Below are 17387 nucleotides of genomic sequence, written 5' to 3'. Positions count from 1 at the left end.
CAAAGGATGAATTGCAGCTTTTTCCTCCACTAATGAACTATAGTCAAAGATAGATGCACACTTTATATACACTTAACAAAAGTATAAATTTAGTCCTTCCTATTGAGCATAGTTTTCTCTGATTGCGGTGACTGTGTAAAGGTCTTTTAGAAACGAATGAATTGATTACACAAAGAAAATGGGGGACGTGTATTGACTTAATGAACATAAACTTTAGCAAATAGACAGAGCCTTTTGAGAACGGAGCTATGGGTTAGCCATTGTAAAGAATTTCGGTGGTATCCGATACAAAGTGATAATCCTATTAGACAAACCATTTCCTTAATGGAAAATGTACTTATAAGTGCCAAATTTCATTAATATTCTTAGTTGTATGATTGATTAATAATCCAACATGAACTGAAGCAATTCAAGTGAATCATGAACTACAACCTAAGAAAATTTGTAAGGAGTAATTGCAACCCGCACTCTGAGTATTCTTTCACAGATTAGTAAATTTGTGAATTTCGCTTACATAGGAGGCACAACAAAAACTGACTCCTTAGGGCTTGTTCTTACTTACATAGTTGAAGGTTATCACGCCATTGTTCTGAATTTTGTTTTGTGGAATACCCTAAATCAATTTTAAATTTTTTTTATCTAGAAGAAGAGTGGTGAGTGTCTTCCAAAAAAATATTTCCAAAATTAATTTAGATATCGTCGTTTTGGAGTGAAGTTCTGTTACTGTTTTGTCTTTAAAAGGACATGTCTCAGAGGATGAAAGAAGTATATATAAACTGCATTTGACCTCGACTCTCAAGTGATGTAGGACTATTGGATGTATTAGAATAAGGTTCAATAGTCGAGGACTAAGAGTTTTCGGCTCCAGGATGGACGCTAATGTTTCGATCACAAGTCCGATAACATTATTAGAATCAATCACCGTGTTTCCGAGGTGTCTCATAGGATGAAAGTAGAAAAAAAAATATTTAAACTGTATTTGATCTTGATTTCTAAATAATGTAAAATTGTCAGATACACCATATAAGTGTTCCCAAAACTAAGTAACATATTCCGGTAAGAGAAATGATAAATAAATACATACTAAACTATTCATAATAATAATAATAATAATAATAATAATAATTAAAAATAATGACATGCACAACCATCCTTTGCCCTTAAGAAACCACCACCACCACCAAGTGCAACCTAATAAGTTGGTCCAATGAATATCGAAGGAAAAAGGGAGATATTAATTAATATCAGAAGAAATTTATGGGTGTCATCATACAATTTTGGTGTTACTGTTAGCAAGCACTATTCCAATTTATTGTTGAACTACAGCACGTGTGCTACTTGTTGCGTTGGGCAAAAGAACTAGCTGCGTATACGCCAATTCTTCCACCATGATTAAGTTAAAGACATGAAGAAGTTGTTGTGAAATATTGGTGGAAGAAAATCAAGGAATCATTACTATAAGTGTGTGCGTTCAAACGACGTGCTAATTCGTAGTGCCTAAGAAAGTTATCTGTCACATTCATCTTTCAGTAAATGTTACTAATCTTCATTTTCTAATTAGGTCCATTTTTGGTGACTCTCATTCTTTTATCGCTTTTCTTAACTCTCATTTTTTTTTTCTTCATTAGGTGCAATTTTCTAATTAGGTTCGTATGAATTTTACCAAGTCGTGTTTGGTTCAATTCTTTTTAACTTAAAGAATTTATTCTTTATCCCACATATTAGTTTTGGGATGAAAGAGGAAGAAAGTAAACTGGTTACTTTTTAAAAGTTATTCGGTTAACTTTTTTTTTTTCCTTTTATAAAAATAAGAAATGTTGTGATATTTAGAAAAATTATTAAACATGAATGACCTCATTCCCAAGCAAGATATGTACTAAGATAGGTAGTCAAACCAATTTAAGAAGTAGAATCGCTGAAAGTGTGTCAACAATTGGTTAAATACATATTTATAATTAATTTGTCTCATAAATAAATACTAACCAGAAAAATAACATTATTTCATTATGGGGAAGCTCAAAATCTCTAAAGATTGAAAACAATAATATGTTTGAGGTAAGGTGCATGATTTTGAATTAGAAATAATATTTTGGGATGAAATCATTGAAAGTGAGATGGTGAAAAATGAAAGAAAGAAAAATAACTAGAGTGAAAAGTAAAATTATTGTCTGAACTAAATGAAAATGAGTAAAAAAGAGAGTAGTGATGAGTGAAAAGTTTATAAGTGTATATGACTGATTTGTTAGAAGTAAAAATAATAGGTAGATGATTTTTGCTAGAAAAATCCGATTTGTGGGAGTTCAATACTTTTGACCAATTTTAAGAATGAAGAACAAAAGTACATATGAAAGGCATTATATTAATTTTGTGGAAAGGTATATTAGTTGCCTTTGCTACTTGTCTTTCGATTGATTTGGAAGAAAATGTAAGGTCCTTTAATATTAGAAAAATAATATTTTAACAACTAAATTTTGACAATTTTCTTTTATAACATGAAGGGATATCTTTTAAGTCATTTTAAAATATAAAAAAAAATGAAAAATTACTTAGAAAATATCATATCTCAAGTTATAAGATAAAATTTATCAAATTTTAGTTATTAAAATATCATTTTTCTTAAAGTTATTCTCTCATATCTCACCAAATATATAAAAACAAGTAAGTCCAAATCAACTATATTTGTGTCATTTCTTCCACTACTATGGTAAACCCGCCAAATCAACTATAATATGCTAGTTTCATTCTAGCTACAAATATAGTGATTAAATGTTTTTAATTAATTTTAATTCTTGACATTTACCATTTTCGTGCAATAATAATATGAAGATAAGTTATATGTTAAAAGTAGAGCTGTCAAAACGGATAATCCGGCTTAACTTGGCTCGACCTACCACGGGTTGATTACTTAGTGAGTCAACCCAACTTGGTTCCCTTATTAGCGAGCCAAAAAAATTCGAACCCGACCCGACCCACCACGGGTTGGTGGGTTAAACGGGTTGGCTTACGGATTCACTCAATTAAAAAATACAATTTTTTTACTTTTTTTCGGTCAAAACTAAATTATAATTCTAATTAAAATCTAAATAAATTTTAATACAATCCAAATACAAACTAAAATCACAAAAATATAAATTATTTATGTGTTGGCTAAAAAGAACAACCTAACATGACCCAAATGCAAAACTCAACTTAATAAAAAATACTGTGTGACTATTTATTTGTCGGTTGGTGAGCCAACCCGGCTCACCACAGGTTCAACCCGGATGAGTGAGGTTCTAGGTAAGCTGGGTCAAAAATGAACCTATATTGAAATTTGTAAAAAAAGTTTCAACTCAACCAGGCCCAAACCCGTGGTGAGCCGCGGATTGGTTCGCAAATTCTAACATATTTTAACAGCTCTGATCAAAAGAAGTAAATTAGTTCTAGAAGGGTTTTTTTTACAGATCTTAAAAAATGATTTTGCATATTTTTGTTAGTAAATGGTTTAGGGTTGATAGTTTAATGGTGAAAATGGGTTTCGAAAAAGGTTATTCCAAATAAGTTGTAAAAGAGAGCAAATGAGCGGTTGAAGTGTAATAGATTTAGTAGATAAACACTTTATACACTAAACCGCCGTAACACTATGTCATGTTCAAGTTTCGTTTTCGTTTACAAACGTAAAGGTTAATCAATAAATGATTACGATTGTCATCCACAGCTATAGCTAGCTTACAATGAATACACTAAGTTACTTATTCTCTTTATTTCCATTAAGATGAAAAGGTACAAGGGTTCTTTTTCATAAAACTACTTTTAGTTGTGTCAAGTATTCTTTAATTATTATTTTTGTTCATAACAAAAAAAAATGTTTAACAATTACAAAGACAACGATATAATAATGGATATGCAAAATAAGAATTATTTGTTAGAAAAAAAATTGCAATGAGGGTGCGTTTGGATTAATAGATATATTGATTTACCAAAACTAAACATTAGTTATTATAAAATTTATAAGTCATTTAGATTATCATTGTTTATGAAGGCTAGATTATTTTAGTTTAAACGATTCAAATAAACATTTTATGTACAGAATCACATCATTGTTAGTATATGTTCAATCCTCTTTTATAAATTATAAAATATTTTATTTATCACCTATAACGAGTACACAAAGTAATTTTTAGGGTGTGTTCTCATACACAAATTTATTGTAGTCAAAGAATGGAGAACAATGATTTAGTAGATAAAATGTTGTTCGTTTTCAGTGAAAGGAAGGGACTGATAGACGATGATTTGCGAGGTTATACTACATTTTCAATCTTGCCGTTTCAAGAGATTTATGAGATTATTGTACCAAATTACTATTCTACCCCTTTGTTGTCTTTATGTCCACTTACCCAATTCCCAAATTTATTTATGTATCCGGTATCAAATGCTTGAACTTTGTATCCAAATCCTAATTGGCTGTCTCCGATTCCAGCATATATTTTTCTGTTCAAATACATTAAAATATTTACTTTTTTCAATTAATATTTATCTTTAATATTTAAATTTATGTAGAAAAAATTTCAAAATTAATTATAACTTATCTAATTATTATTTTATACTATATTTAACACCAAGGACAATTTGATAATCTAACTTTTTCATACACTAAGTTTTTTTTTATTAATCACATAACTCAAATCCTACAAAATAAAAGAACACTCTCCCTATTATCTTATAAGATGTTATATATAACACTTATGATATATTTAGTCAAAAGTACATGCAGAAAAAAAATTTGACATTCACATAGAATTGTTAATTTGCTTTATATAGAAAACCTTCTATTTATAAAGTGTTTAATAAGACCATTAGTAGTATGGATCTTCTAATGTATATTAAAGTTATAACACTTGTGTTTATTACAAGAAAATCGTGTATTACCGATGACAAGTTCCGTCTGTAAGAACTAATATCCGTCTATAACTGTTAATTTTTTACGGTAAAAATTTCATCGATAACAAACTTGTCTGTAAACTTTATCGACATGTATTTTTGTCAGTAATTGAAATATTTACCGACAGATACGTCCGTCGGTAAATAGATTACAACTATTATCGACGAATATGCTAGTCGATAAAACCGTCAATATATATTGATCAGACTGCAAAATCTGTTTTGCATGTTCGCTAAACCAAACAAAATAAAACAAACATGACAATAATACTCAGTTTTTTTTTTATTAATGGTTAGATTCAACTTATTGTTAATTAAAGTACATGTAGTTGTCCTTATTCTATCACTTTAAATTTGTAGTAGTTGTCCTTATACTATCATTTTAAATTTTTAATAATAAAATGTTTGCAAATATCAAACTCTTTATAGAAATATGTGAGTTAATATAGTTTCGTTCCATGGGATAATTTGCTAGATTAAAGTAAAATTTGTGTCTTGTTAGAGTTTTGAAACATTTATTACATGTTCTTTTTGAAGAGCGTCATTCAAAAATTATATGTGACACAATTATTCGATAACTTATAACAAATTTGAATTTATTATTAATATAATCGTATAATTTTTCTCAATATACTTACCATATATATTTCGGTTTACCAACCAGGCATTTTTTTCTTACAATGAAGATCATAAATCTTCTAAATTGTTTTTATATATACATTCTTTTAACTATTTTAACTAACCTACTGAAATAATTATTATGTTCATATTTCTCATTGAAAAAAAAATGTTATGATGCGATTACTTTTAAATATTATTTTTTCATAACAAATTTTTATAATTTTGCTAGAAAACAACTATTACCCGATAACACAGTATTCGTGCCTCCTTGCTTTTCTCACGCTACTATATAAAATCTTTTTAATTATTCTGCTGCTCTCACCATGTACCTTTTTTATCATTTGAAAATGTTCACATTCTCTACCTATCAAAAATATTTTTGAAAGTTTGTCTTATGTATTGTACCAACATTTTCAAATTTAGGCAAAATTTAGAAACAATGCAGACATGATCTGAGGAAAAATAATGTATAAGAGACCTATTTTTTTTTATAAGAAGTTATTTATAAACAAAAATAATACTTTTATAATACTGTAGAATATTACATTTATGGAATGATTAAGGGAAAACTATAAATATGTATATTGATTTTCAATTTAATATAGTGTATTGAAATTGAAATTTACAAGCTTCAAAGTTAGACATAGATACAAAAAAGTTGTGATTAACAAATGTAATAAGATGGTTACTTAAATGTAAGCAATAGCATTTAAGAAAAAAAAGTGAGAAGAAAAGACACTGTTGAGAGATGCTTGATGTGAAAGAAAGGAAACAAATTCACATTTTCCCTTTAATTTCATGTTGAACGAAATATTTTAAAGAATTTATTTATCATTAATATTTTGAGACCTTTTTCAGTTTCTTATCCCTTTGAATCCGACAATTTTATACCTTTGATTCTAAAATAGATTTTGATATTTTTATTTTACCAATAATTAAAAAAATATAAAACATTGATCATAAATCTAAAAATAAATTATATATTAAAAATTATTTATTTATCATAAATTTTAATTGTATAACTAAACATTTATTACACAAACTAAAATACCTGTTTTCATCCATTATTACAAAAGCTATAATTAAGAGAAACACAATGGGCTATATATCAATCTTTGTCTGTTATAGAAGAGAACACTCGTATACTAACATCAGTTATACTTTTTTGATATATTTTTTTAATTGAAAAATAAAAATAAAAATGTCAAATAAGTCTAATTGGAGTCAAAATATTTTTATTTTATAAAAATATTTCAAATTACTATTTTAAAACGTCTACAACAATCCTTCCACCTTGTCAAAACCCGGAATAAGCTAATAATAGAAGTCTTTTTGTAATTTTTTTCTTCTTTATCTCTTTTGCCGACAACGACGTCGTTCTGACCACCATCGGCGCCGTTATCCGATCGCGAACCTCCAACTACGAAGATTAAAAAAATAATAGTATAAATATCATTCACAATGGCCCCGCAAAGAAAACACAACAGAAAGCGATAGAAAATTACCGTCACCGTTCACTCTCTCTCTCTCTCTCTCTCTCTAACTTTCTATCACACACGCCATTAACGCATTGATTTTCTCTCTCTCACTCTCACTCTCACTCTCACACACACATTGGTGTTAGTGTCGGTTCCCAACTTCGATTCACGCGCACAGTACCAACGCAACTTCTCTCTCCCTCTCGTGATGGATTTCGACTAGCATTGTGCTGTGAACCCTCGCGAGCTCACTCTCCAACCAGATCGAAGTTCGATTTCTCTTTCTCACGCTCTTTTTCTCTCTCTCTCTCAATGTTGCTTTTCTAGATGTTCCTCACTTCCTTCTTTGCTTTGCAGGTTTGTTTTCGCTCTCCGATCTGCAATGACGCCGAGGAGAGGGTTTTCCTTCGCCAAGAGCAGGGGCAAGGGCTCCTGCTTCCCCGTTCTCGGTTTCATTCTCCTCTGCGTTCTTGCGCCCGTGGTTTTCTTCCTCGCTCGGGGACTCTACGCTGCTGGTTAGTTCGGTTGCTGTTTTTTTTTTTTGTTGATTGTTGTTTCGTGCGTTTGAAGATCTGTGTAGTGAGTTTTGTAGGCTAGTTTAGTGTTTGTGACTGTTTTTGGTTTAATTGTTGTTTTAGTTGGGAAGTGAAGTGTTTTTGGTAGTTGTATGTTGAGTGATTAGTTGGAAGGGCAAGTGTGAGAGGGAGAGGGCTTTGTGAGAGTGAGTGTATGCTTGGACAAGCGTCTGTTGCGCCGAAAACGATTTTAAATTTGTGAAGAGTGTAGAAGCTACAACTGGTGGGTTTAAATGCTTAACTGGAGTGAATGGAATTGGTCGGACACGCGTTTGGATAGGATTCCCGGAAGTTTAGTATGTGATTGGAGTGTTAAGTTGGAAGGGCAAGGTCAAAGAGAGAGGGATTTGTCAGAGTGTGAGCGTGTGTTTGGATGGTTGTCTGTAACGCAGAAAATAAAGTTAAATTTGTCAATAGTGTAGATGCTACAACGGTTAACATTTTGTTTAGACATGCTGTTAGTGGAATTGGTTGGATACACATTTGAATGGGATTTCTGCAAGTGTAACATGTGGTATAACACGTCTGTAATGCAGAAAACCAGACTAGATTTGTTAAAGTGTGGAAGCTACAACTGGGGTTGTTTATTTTAGATGGATTCTAGGGTGGGGGGAAGCACATTCAAGTTTCCCACTAGCAGAAACTGTTACCACCGACAAATGTGCGGCTTTTTAGATGGAGGGCTGAGATTTATTTATTTTCATTTTTTTGTCTATCCCTGTTTATCCCTTCAAGTTTCTCTTACTTCATATAAATAATTGAGGTTGTGCATCCACAATGATATGCCATAAAATCAGCTTGCAAGATAAGATTTGTATCTACTTATATATTTTTAGTTGGCTATATCTTTTGTTGATGTGAGATTTTCAACACACCTTCTCATGCCAAGGATTAGACATTTCGAGTGTGGGACTAGAGGTGAACCTGATAGTGAATGAGATGCAATAGGCTTGACAAACTTGACTAGAATAGGCTTTGAATGACCGTGACACCATCTTATGGAAGTGAAGTTTAAGTATAAAACTCAACATCACACAACCGACTTGGTAAAGTGAGGTATGCACCTCTACCTTTATAGTGTTATTTGACAATATCTCTAGTTGATGTGAGATCTGTAGCACAACTCCAACAACAACAATCACCATGACGAGTCTCCATTGCAACCGCCTCCAATAACCTAAACAGAAACCACCACCGATGACCAAAACCAATATGGGGAAATTGTGAATGGGTTGGGTCGGTAGTAGGTGAAGGGTAGAGGGAAAAAGTGGTTGAAACGTTGGGAATAAGAGATAAAAAAAAGAAAAGGAAAAAGTGGAAAGGCAGAAAAAATTGTGATCATTTATTATAAATAAATACTTTATCTAAGGGTCAGGATTTTATTACCCATGGGAGGAGATATGGATGGGTTTCATCCCCTAGCCTTCACCTTGTTTTGAATTCATTGTTGTGGTGGGCATTTAGATGATGGAAGGGTTTATGTTTTTGTTGCTTTTGAATTGCTAACTTTTTGCCTCATGGTGGTGGAAAGGCATCCAAATTTTCTTGGGCTAGTGAACTATAATATTTGTGCCTCTGGTGTCTACAACTTAAGTGTTTTTAGCGTGGTTGAAAGGTTCCTTGAAGTTTGTGTCTTGTTCTTGTCCTTCCCCTTTATTCCAAAATTCCTTTATTTTGAGATTGGGCATCTTCAGATTAGGGACTGTAGTAATAGTTGACACGATGGTCATTGAATTTTTTAGTTGTGATCGATGATAGTGTGAATATAAAGGCATGCCCTCTCACTAAATGGAGATGCTTAATATTTGTTTAATGAAATGTTATGTTGAGATTACTTTATAAGATTGCACATTTTTGTGATCCTCATCTGGGATTCCATGCAAAGAGGGGTAATGTTCAGGTTTCAATTTAGTAGGTGTGCATCCCATGCAAAGAGGGGTAATGTTCAGGTTTCAATTTAGTAGGTGTGCATGCTTAGTGTTGGCTCTTGTACTAGAACTTTTATTTGGCTTTATGTTATATTTAGTATCACTAGTGATGTGAAAAAAAGTTCATAAATAAGTACTTTTTGCCTAATTTTCTTACTATACATTGCACATTTTTTTATAGTGTGTCTAGATATGGCATTTTAAGAAGGTAATTCATTTTTTAGAGAATTTAAAATGCTTTATGACAAAATATGTTGTTTGATTGAGGAATTTTGAAAGAATTTGAAATTCTAGAATTTCATTCGTAGTTTGGGTCCACCTTGGTCCAGGTTGATTCGGCACAACCTAGGCCTACGTAGACTTGACTTGACCTAATGTGGGATCAACCCAACTTAGTTTGACATAGCCCCAATCCGATCTCTCAACCCAATTCGACTTGGCTAAAACCTGACCTAGTTTGTCTCAGTCCCACCTAGGGCCTAACTTGACGTAGACCTAGCATGAGTTGGAACCGTCCAAACTTGATTCAACATGGGCCTAGCCCAAATTCAACTGAACACGATCACACTCGACTAGGCATGACTTGCCTCAACTTGGGGATGGGTTGACTCGACTTAACCCAGTCCAGACCGACTCAACTCAACTTAGGCTCGACCTGACTTGGTCTTGATCGAGCTAGGCCAAACCTGGTATTGATCAAACTAGGATCCACTTGGGCCTAGCCCAACTCAACTGAACGTGGGTCAACCCTGACTCATATGAAAGTGGACCAGCTCTAATTCAATCGAATGTGGATGCCCCGGCTTGGCTCAACTTGGACCCAAATTGACTTGCCTCACTTGGGCTCGACTTGGACCCGAACTGACTCAAGTTGACCTAGGCCAACTCTACTCAACTTGGGCTCCACTTGACTTGGTACTTATCCAGCTAGTCCAAACTTGGTCTTGATCAAACTAGGACCTACCTGGTAACTTGGTCTTGATAGAACTAGGTCAAATCTGGTCTAGCCTAACTCGGCTAAACGTGGGTTAGCCCCGACTAAGATGAACGTGGACCCACCTTGACTTGATTGAATGTGGGATGTCTTGACTTGACTCAACTTGGACCTAGACTGACTCAGCTCAATTAACTTTGGTCCAAACTCAACTCGGCCTAGCTTGGTGGACTTGGCTTAACTTTGACTTGATTTGGCTCAGCCTGATCTTGCATGAGCTCAATCCAGTGTTATCTTACTTGGGTTTGGCCTAATGTAGTATTTCATAACTTGAAAATAATATTGTTTAATATAAATTGAGAAAAATTTTGGCAAATATAAAATGAGAAAATCTTGAAGCACTTTGACCAAAAAAATAACATCAATCAAACTCGATTATAAAAGATTATCAATGTTGATATTATTTTTTTTAATTCTTAACAATTATGTTGTGTTTAAATAGTTTTTTGAATTTGGTAGTAATTGAAATACTTTATCCAAACAAGAAAATTAAAATTCACTAAATTTAAATTGTTTTATCCGAACAGAACATTTGAAAAATGAAACAATTTGAAATGAGATCCATTCAAATTCAATGTATTTGAATGTCTTAAAAATTGTGAAATTTCTTATCCAAACACAAGGTTTGAGATATATCTTAGGGAAGGATTTGAGAAAAAAGCAATAAGAGGAAGTGGTGTCTTCCACTTTGCTGGAAAAGGTGTTTCAGCCCAGGAGTAACCGTGTACAATAGGGATGACAATTTCTTTTGGTTCCGGCAATAAATATTTGGTTACTATGGACGGTACAGAGGTGGAGGTTTTTGAGGAATAAATGATGTCATTATTATTTAAGGTAACCTTATTTCTGTTAAGGATGACGATTGCATACCCGCTTTAAAAAAACGCCTATACACGTAAACAGGTCAGGTTGAGTTTGTTTTTTAATATGATCATGTCCAGCCCTACCAAAGTCTGGTCTAATTTTTGGCTTATTTCCACCTCTAGTAGCAGCCTTTACAGCATATGGGCCTCCTTTCTGCCATCGGCTTTGCTACCGCATTTTTTCTGTGCAATGGCCCTTTTCTCACTGGGGTTTCAGCCATTAGGGTGAGCAGTGGCCCTTATTTTTTCTTTAACTTCCTTTGACCAAAGGTGATCTGCCAGTCCTCCAGATGCTGCCGTTTGCTGGAGTGTTACTGTCCGACCACCTTAACATGCAAATTCTCCTGGAGTATTGCCAATGTGTGCTCTTCCCTTTGACCATCTTCATGATGCCGCTTGATTGATTTTACATGTTGGCCTTCCCAGGAACCCTTTTGAAGTTGTTTGTTGCATGTTTTATACATCTTTGGTTGTTTTACATTGCTGGCTGTCGTTTTTATCTACTGTTTGGGGTTGAATGCATGGAATGTATCAAGGGCGTCAACAGCTAAAAGTGTTGGCCCACTTTGCACAGTCTCTCTGGTTGACAAGCGGACCTTATTATCAGTTCTGGATCTTCAAAATATATTTTGGGGGTGTCAAAATTAATTTTACAAGTATACAAATTTTTTGGGATGTCAAATATATAAAATATACTAAATTTAAAAATATATTTTTATTTATATACTAATTTGTACATATTCATACAAAATTGTGGAGTCAAGGCCCCCCTTAAACATACCCAGGATCTGCCACTGCCTATGATATGCGATCTATAACAAGGGTATATTTGTAATGAGTTTAAAGCTCTGTAAGCTTTAACTTAAGGGCGACTGTTAGAATACAAGATTTCTTTAGTTTATTACAGAATAGCTTAAACTGTTTTTTCGTTTAGTTTGTTATCTTAGATTATCCTTAGGATTACTTTCCCATCCTATAATGTCTTCTAGAATAACTTCGTAACAAGCTGAGTGCTCTGGCATATATGCTATAGCTTGAAGGGGAGTATGATTTTGATAGATGTGTAGTTTATCTTTTATTTAAGATAACATATGATTAATTTATCTTTTAGATATTCCTTAGATAATATTTTATTTTGTTTATGTCTCTGTATATGTATGGGTACACATTCTGTAACCCAACCCAACAAACTGAATAATACAGATTCAGATAAGATTTATAAAGGTTTATCTTCCCTCAGTTCTCTTTTGTTGGTAAATAAAGTCCCAGATTGAATGGGATGAAGAGAAGAAAGGATATATCAGTTTGGTTGTTGTATTTAAGAATGTCTTTTGACCATTTTGGACCAACTTCCATGCTTGCATGCAGCTCATTGAGTCTACACTTTTCCTCACATTGCACTTGTGCGAAATTCAAACGGTGTTTGAGTTCAATGCCCAACTGCCTGTGTCATTAAAAACCAAATTGGGCCTTTTAAACTGAGTAGAAGAATCACTAGTCCAGACGGGAGGCCTCTGAGTCTCTCTTCTTGAGGACAAGCTAAAGAAATGAAATAAATCACAGATGGGTTGACAAAAACAATCTAACTGAATAACTCACTTATGTTATACTTTACTTGGTCTGCACTCCTCACAGTGGACAGAACTCAATACCCTGAAAAACTTTGTAACTTTAACAATTCATAAATATAATATAAGGATATTTTGTAATGTTTAATCTTTATTAATTTGTCTTCTCCTCTCTTAGACCTTAGGAAAAGTTGTCATGTATCTGGTAACATATTATACACTATATCTTTATTGATTGTTTGTGGATAACAGAAGTAACTTTAGTAGTATGCTTCATTTGCCTGATTGAATTTAATATGTAGAAAGTGATTTAAGTTCTTATTAATGTCTCAATTTTTTTATCTAAATGGAAATAATCATCAGTTCAAGTTAGTCTGATACTTTCAGTGGATTGTGCAGATCTAGATTATATTGCGGATGTTCCACGTAAACAGGTAGCCTGTTTTATGTGTTATTGTTATATTTTAAAACATACTTGATAAAGCTTCTAGGTTTTTCTCTTCTGCCTTTTAAGTAAATGTTTGACTGCTACAGGTTAGCAAATGGAGAGAATGGCAGGCGTTACAGGATCTTAAATCACTTCTTTCAGAAGAGGCAAGCAAATACTTATAAAGTTTGGGCTATTCTTCCATGTTCATCACTTTTATTTCATGTAAGAATATGATTTTCTAATAAATATTATCTTTTAGGTCCTTAATGTTATTGTATCCAGCACGAATGATTTGGGACCTTTCAGTCTTGACAATTTCAGAAAGAATTTGTCTGCTTCATGGAGAGTTGTTGGATTAGAAACTACAAACAGTACACATGAGGTTTGGAAGAACAATGTGCTTCTTCCTGGAACTTTCGATCATAATTTTTGTTTTTAAAAACAGAAGGCGTTTTTGCCGTGTAGATGCTAAAAGTTTGTTTTTATTTTTGTTACAGCTAAAGCAACCAACACATGTTAGACAAGAAAAGCCAAAGATGAAGGATGGAAGGTCTTCAGGTGGTATCATAAGCTATATTATTTAGTATGCTCTATTCTGCTTCTTACTTTACTTTCTAATTTTCTTTTTTCTTAATGAAGATGGTCTTCCTCTGTGGACTGATAGTCCTGCACGTGAAACCAGAAGGGTGAGCATCATTCTGATATTTGTCTTCTATTTCACTAGTTTTTGTTGGGGTAAACCATAGTTTAGTGTTAGTTTGCGCAGTGGATATGTACTCTGCCTTATTTTCCCTTTTTTTTTGGCAAGGTTTCTACCTTGAATGGCTTGAAATTTCCGTAGCAAAAGATGTCATTTTATTCAGATCGTATTGAAACATTGAATTTTATTATTTGGTACTCTCTTACATTAGAAATAATATTTTACAATATCTGTATTTATTCTCTTTTTTGTACATTTCACTAAACTAATTTACCCAACACTGGTGCTACGCCAACTTTCACATTGATGAAAAAGTTGGAGTAGCACTTTTTGTAGACAAGATAGTAGAAACTGGCCTTAGATTGTTTGGGCGTGTATGGAAAAAAAATATTCAGGACACAATTAAATAAACTTTTTTCATGTTTATAATTTTCCTTTTGCAGCATTTAATAGAGAGGAGGCGGGAAAAGCGTGCTGCTGAGTTGGTAAAAGAGGATAATGTAGTAACCGTAAAACTTGAAAACGCAGCTATTGAACGCTCAAAATCTGTTGAGTCAGCTGTTCTGGGGAAATACAGCATTTGGAGGAAAGAAATTGAGAATGAAAATGGTGATTCTACCGTTCGGTTGATGCGAGACCAGATCATTATGGCAAAGGTATATTTAAGCATTGCAAAGATGAAGAACAAGGTCGAACTTTATCAAGAACTAATTTTCCGGCTCAAAGAGAGTCAACGTGCGTTAGGTGACACAGTTTCTGATGCGGATCTACATCACAGGTTTGAAGCCTTGTGTAATTTTATAGAAGGAGTGCATTTATCAGCATTTTAATTCTTTTGAATTTGCTGAGTTAACTAGTTGTGTGTCTAATTATCTCTAGTGCACATGGGAAAATAAAGGCTATGGGTCAAATTTTGTCAAAAGCAAGGGAGCTATTGTATGACTGCAAATTGGTCACTGGAAAATTAAGAGCAATGCTACAGACAGCTGATGATCAAGTTAGAAGTTTGAAGAAACAGAGCACATTTCTCAGTCAGTTGGCTGCTAAGACCATACCAAACGGAATCCATTGCTTATCCATGCGCCTTACCATAGATTACTACCTCCTTCCTCCTGAAAAGAAAATGTTCCCTCAAAGTGAGAATTTGGAGAATCCCAGTCTTTATCACTATGCTCTGTTTTCAGACAATGTCTTGGCTGCCTCTGTTGTTGTCAACTCAACTATTACGAATGCAAAGGTGACTTGGACTGTCTTTTTAACAATACTACTATTTGTGTGCAAGTGCATTGTTTCCTTTATTATATATTGCAAATAATTGTGCCTTGACATTAGGACTGACATATATTTCTCCAAAGTGAGAATTTGGAGAAATATATCTATAACATATATCAGGCCCTCATTGTCTTTATGTTTAATATTTTGGACATTGCAGGATCCTTCAAAGCATGTTTTTCACATTGTTACTGATAAACTAAATTTTGGTGCCATGAACATGTGGTTTCTATTGAACCCTCCTGGAAAAGCTACAATCCATGTTGAAAATGTTGATGAGTTTAAGTGGTTGAACTCGTCCTACTGCCCAGTCTTGCGGCAGCTCGAATCTTCTACAATGAAAGAGTATTATTTCAAAGCAGGCCATCCAAACACACTTTCTTTCGGTGCTTCCAATCTTAAGTATAGGAATCCAAAATATCTCTCAATGCTCAACCATCTGAGATTCTATCTTCCTCAGGTTTATCCAAAATTGGATAAAATTTTATTTCTTGATGATGACATTGTTGTTCAGAAGGATTTGACTGGACTATGGGATGTGGATCTTAATGGGAAAGTAAATGGTGCTGTTGAAACGTGTGGTCAGAGCTTTCACAGATTTGACAAATACCTTAACTTCTCAAATCCGCATATTGCAAGAAATTTTGATCCAAATGCCTGTGGTTGGGCATACGGGATGAACATATTTGATCTGAAGGAGTGGAAAAAGAAGGACATCACCGGTATATATCACAAGTGGCAGAATATGGTAAGCAGTTGAACGAAATATTGGTTTTACATAAATTGTCTATTCTCAAATAGAATATCAATAAAGATTTTTCACCGACTTTCGTTTTTTCTCTCTGGTTCTAGAATGAAGACAGGGTGCTGTGGAAGCTGGGGACATTACCTCCAGGACTAATAACGTTCTATGGGTTGACACATCCGCTAGATAAATCATGGCATGTACTTGGTTTGGGTTATAATCCAAGTGTGGATCGATCAGAGATTGATAATGCAGCAGTTGTACACTACAATGGTAATATGAAGCCGTGGTTAGAAATTGCCATGACAAAGTATCGGTCTTACTGGATCAAATATGTCAAGTACAGTCATCCCTATCTTCGGACCTGTAAGCTAAATGAATAACCCTTCATAATTTGGTCCCAAATACAGAGAACAATTCTCTCTATTTTCTCCAGCCTTCCCTACTTTCTCTCACTTTTCTGGCTTTGCTATTTCATCTGCTAGAATGATGATACATGTCTTAGAGCAGAGGATGAGTAGGGTAAGTGCGTGTTATATATTTGTCCCCACCATCGATTTTTGCTTTCAATTCATTTAATTTGTTCACTACACCACTCACCCATTTGAAACAAGGTACAGAAGTAGTGCACCTTGTTTACCATAAAAACTCCTCATTGTACCATACTTCTGATTCTCAGACAGGACTAGAAATCATATATCATATTTCTGTATTCTTTGGAACATAATTTCTTCTGTTTTGAGGGTTTGTTTCTGTGTATAGATGTTTTTTTTAACTCTCAAATCATGGACTTTCCAATGCTATTTGTCTTGCTATTACTAATTCCCCTTACATTAGTTGGAAGCTTCCACTGCTCCTATTTGGCAGTTTGGTTAATAAAGTATAATCGTTTTGTTGCATGTATTTATTTATTTATAATAGAAATTAAATACACATTTAATAGGATTTCTTTAGTAAATGTAATATTTTATGCATTTTAAGTACGTCATGGTTCTAAATATTTGTATGAATGTATACTCAATTGTCCCATTTACTTTTTTGCATATTTTTTTTGTCAAATAATAGATTAGTATTTCTGAATTTATGATAATTCAGGACTTGAACCGAGCACAAAAAGATGCATTAAAGGAAAGTAAAATTAAGACATTACTATCCTAAGTCAGTGAACCAATTTTCATTATGAAAATGGTGATCCACTTAGCAAAGGACTGGAAGCAGCACCCTATTCCCCCTTTCTCGGTAAGAACAATATTGAACACAGGAACACATGGAAAAAATGGTCAATATGTTACC

The 17387-nt window shown here is 33.5% G+C and overlaps 1 protein-coding gene across 3 annotated transcripts; it reads left to right on the top strand.

Annotated features, from left to right (window-relative positions):
- Positions 1-7009: 7009 nt before the first annotated feature.
- On the top strand, positions 7010-16877 carry LOC114167095 (polygalacturonate 4-alpha-galacturonosyltransferase-like). 3 transcript variants are annotated; one of them, XM_028052041.1, is made up of 11 exons: positions 7010-7288; positions 7377-7534; positions 13347-13381; positions 13482-13541; positions 13637-13759; positions 13875-13935; positions 14017-14063; positions 14521-14855; positions 14957-15314; positions 15510-16097; positions 16202-16877. In XM_028052041.1, the coding sequence occupies exons 2-11, from the start codon at positions 7402-7404 to the stop codon at positions 16475-16477; spliced, it is 2016 nt and encodes a 671-aa protein (XP_027907842.1). In that variant the 5' UTR covers positions 7010-7288; positions 7377-7401; the 3' UTR covers positions 16478-16877. The 3 variants fall into 3 exon arrangements, with proteins under 3 accessions (XP_027907842.1, XP_027907841.1, XP_027907843.1); XM_028052040.1 differs by having other exon boundaries at positions 13637-13774; XM_028052042.1 differs by lacking the exons at positions 7010-7288; positions 13637-13759 and having other exon boundaries at positions 13482-13599.
- The last annotated feature ends 510 nt before the right edge of the window (positions 16878-17387 follow it).

The sequence above is a fragment of the Vigna unguiculata genome, chromosome 10, assembly GCF_004118075.2.
Source record: "Vigna unguiculata cultivar IT97K-499-35 chromosome 10, ASM411807v1, whole genome shotgun sequence".
Classification (NCBI taxonomy): domain Eukaryota; kingdom Viridiplantae; phylum Streptophyta; class Magnoliopsida; order Fabales; family Fabaceae; genus Vigna; species Vigna unguiculata.
Note: the sequence above shows the minus strand (reverse complement) of the source record. Positions and strands in the feature narration are given on the sequence as shown.

What these genes read in the sequence shown, in the direction of transcription:
- LOC114167095 (XM_028052040.1), top strand. Translation starts at nt 7,402, where the DNA reads ATGACGCCGAGGAGAGGGTTTTCCTTCGCCAAGAGCAGGGGCAAGGGC. An exon ending in CGGATGTTCCACGTAAACAG is followed by an intron (nt 13,382 to 13,481) that starts GTAGCCTGTTTT and finishes TGACTGCTACAG; the next exon opens with GTTAGCAAATGGAGAGAATG. An exon ending in AATCACTTCTTTCAGAAGAG is followed by an intron (nt 13,542 to 13,636) that starts GCAAGCAAATAC and finishes ATTATCTTTTAG; the next exon opens with GTCCTTAATGTTATTGTATC.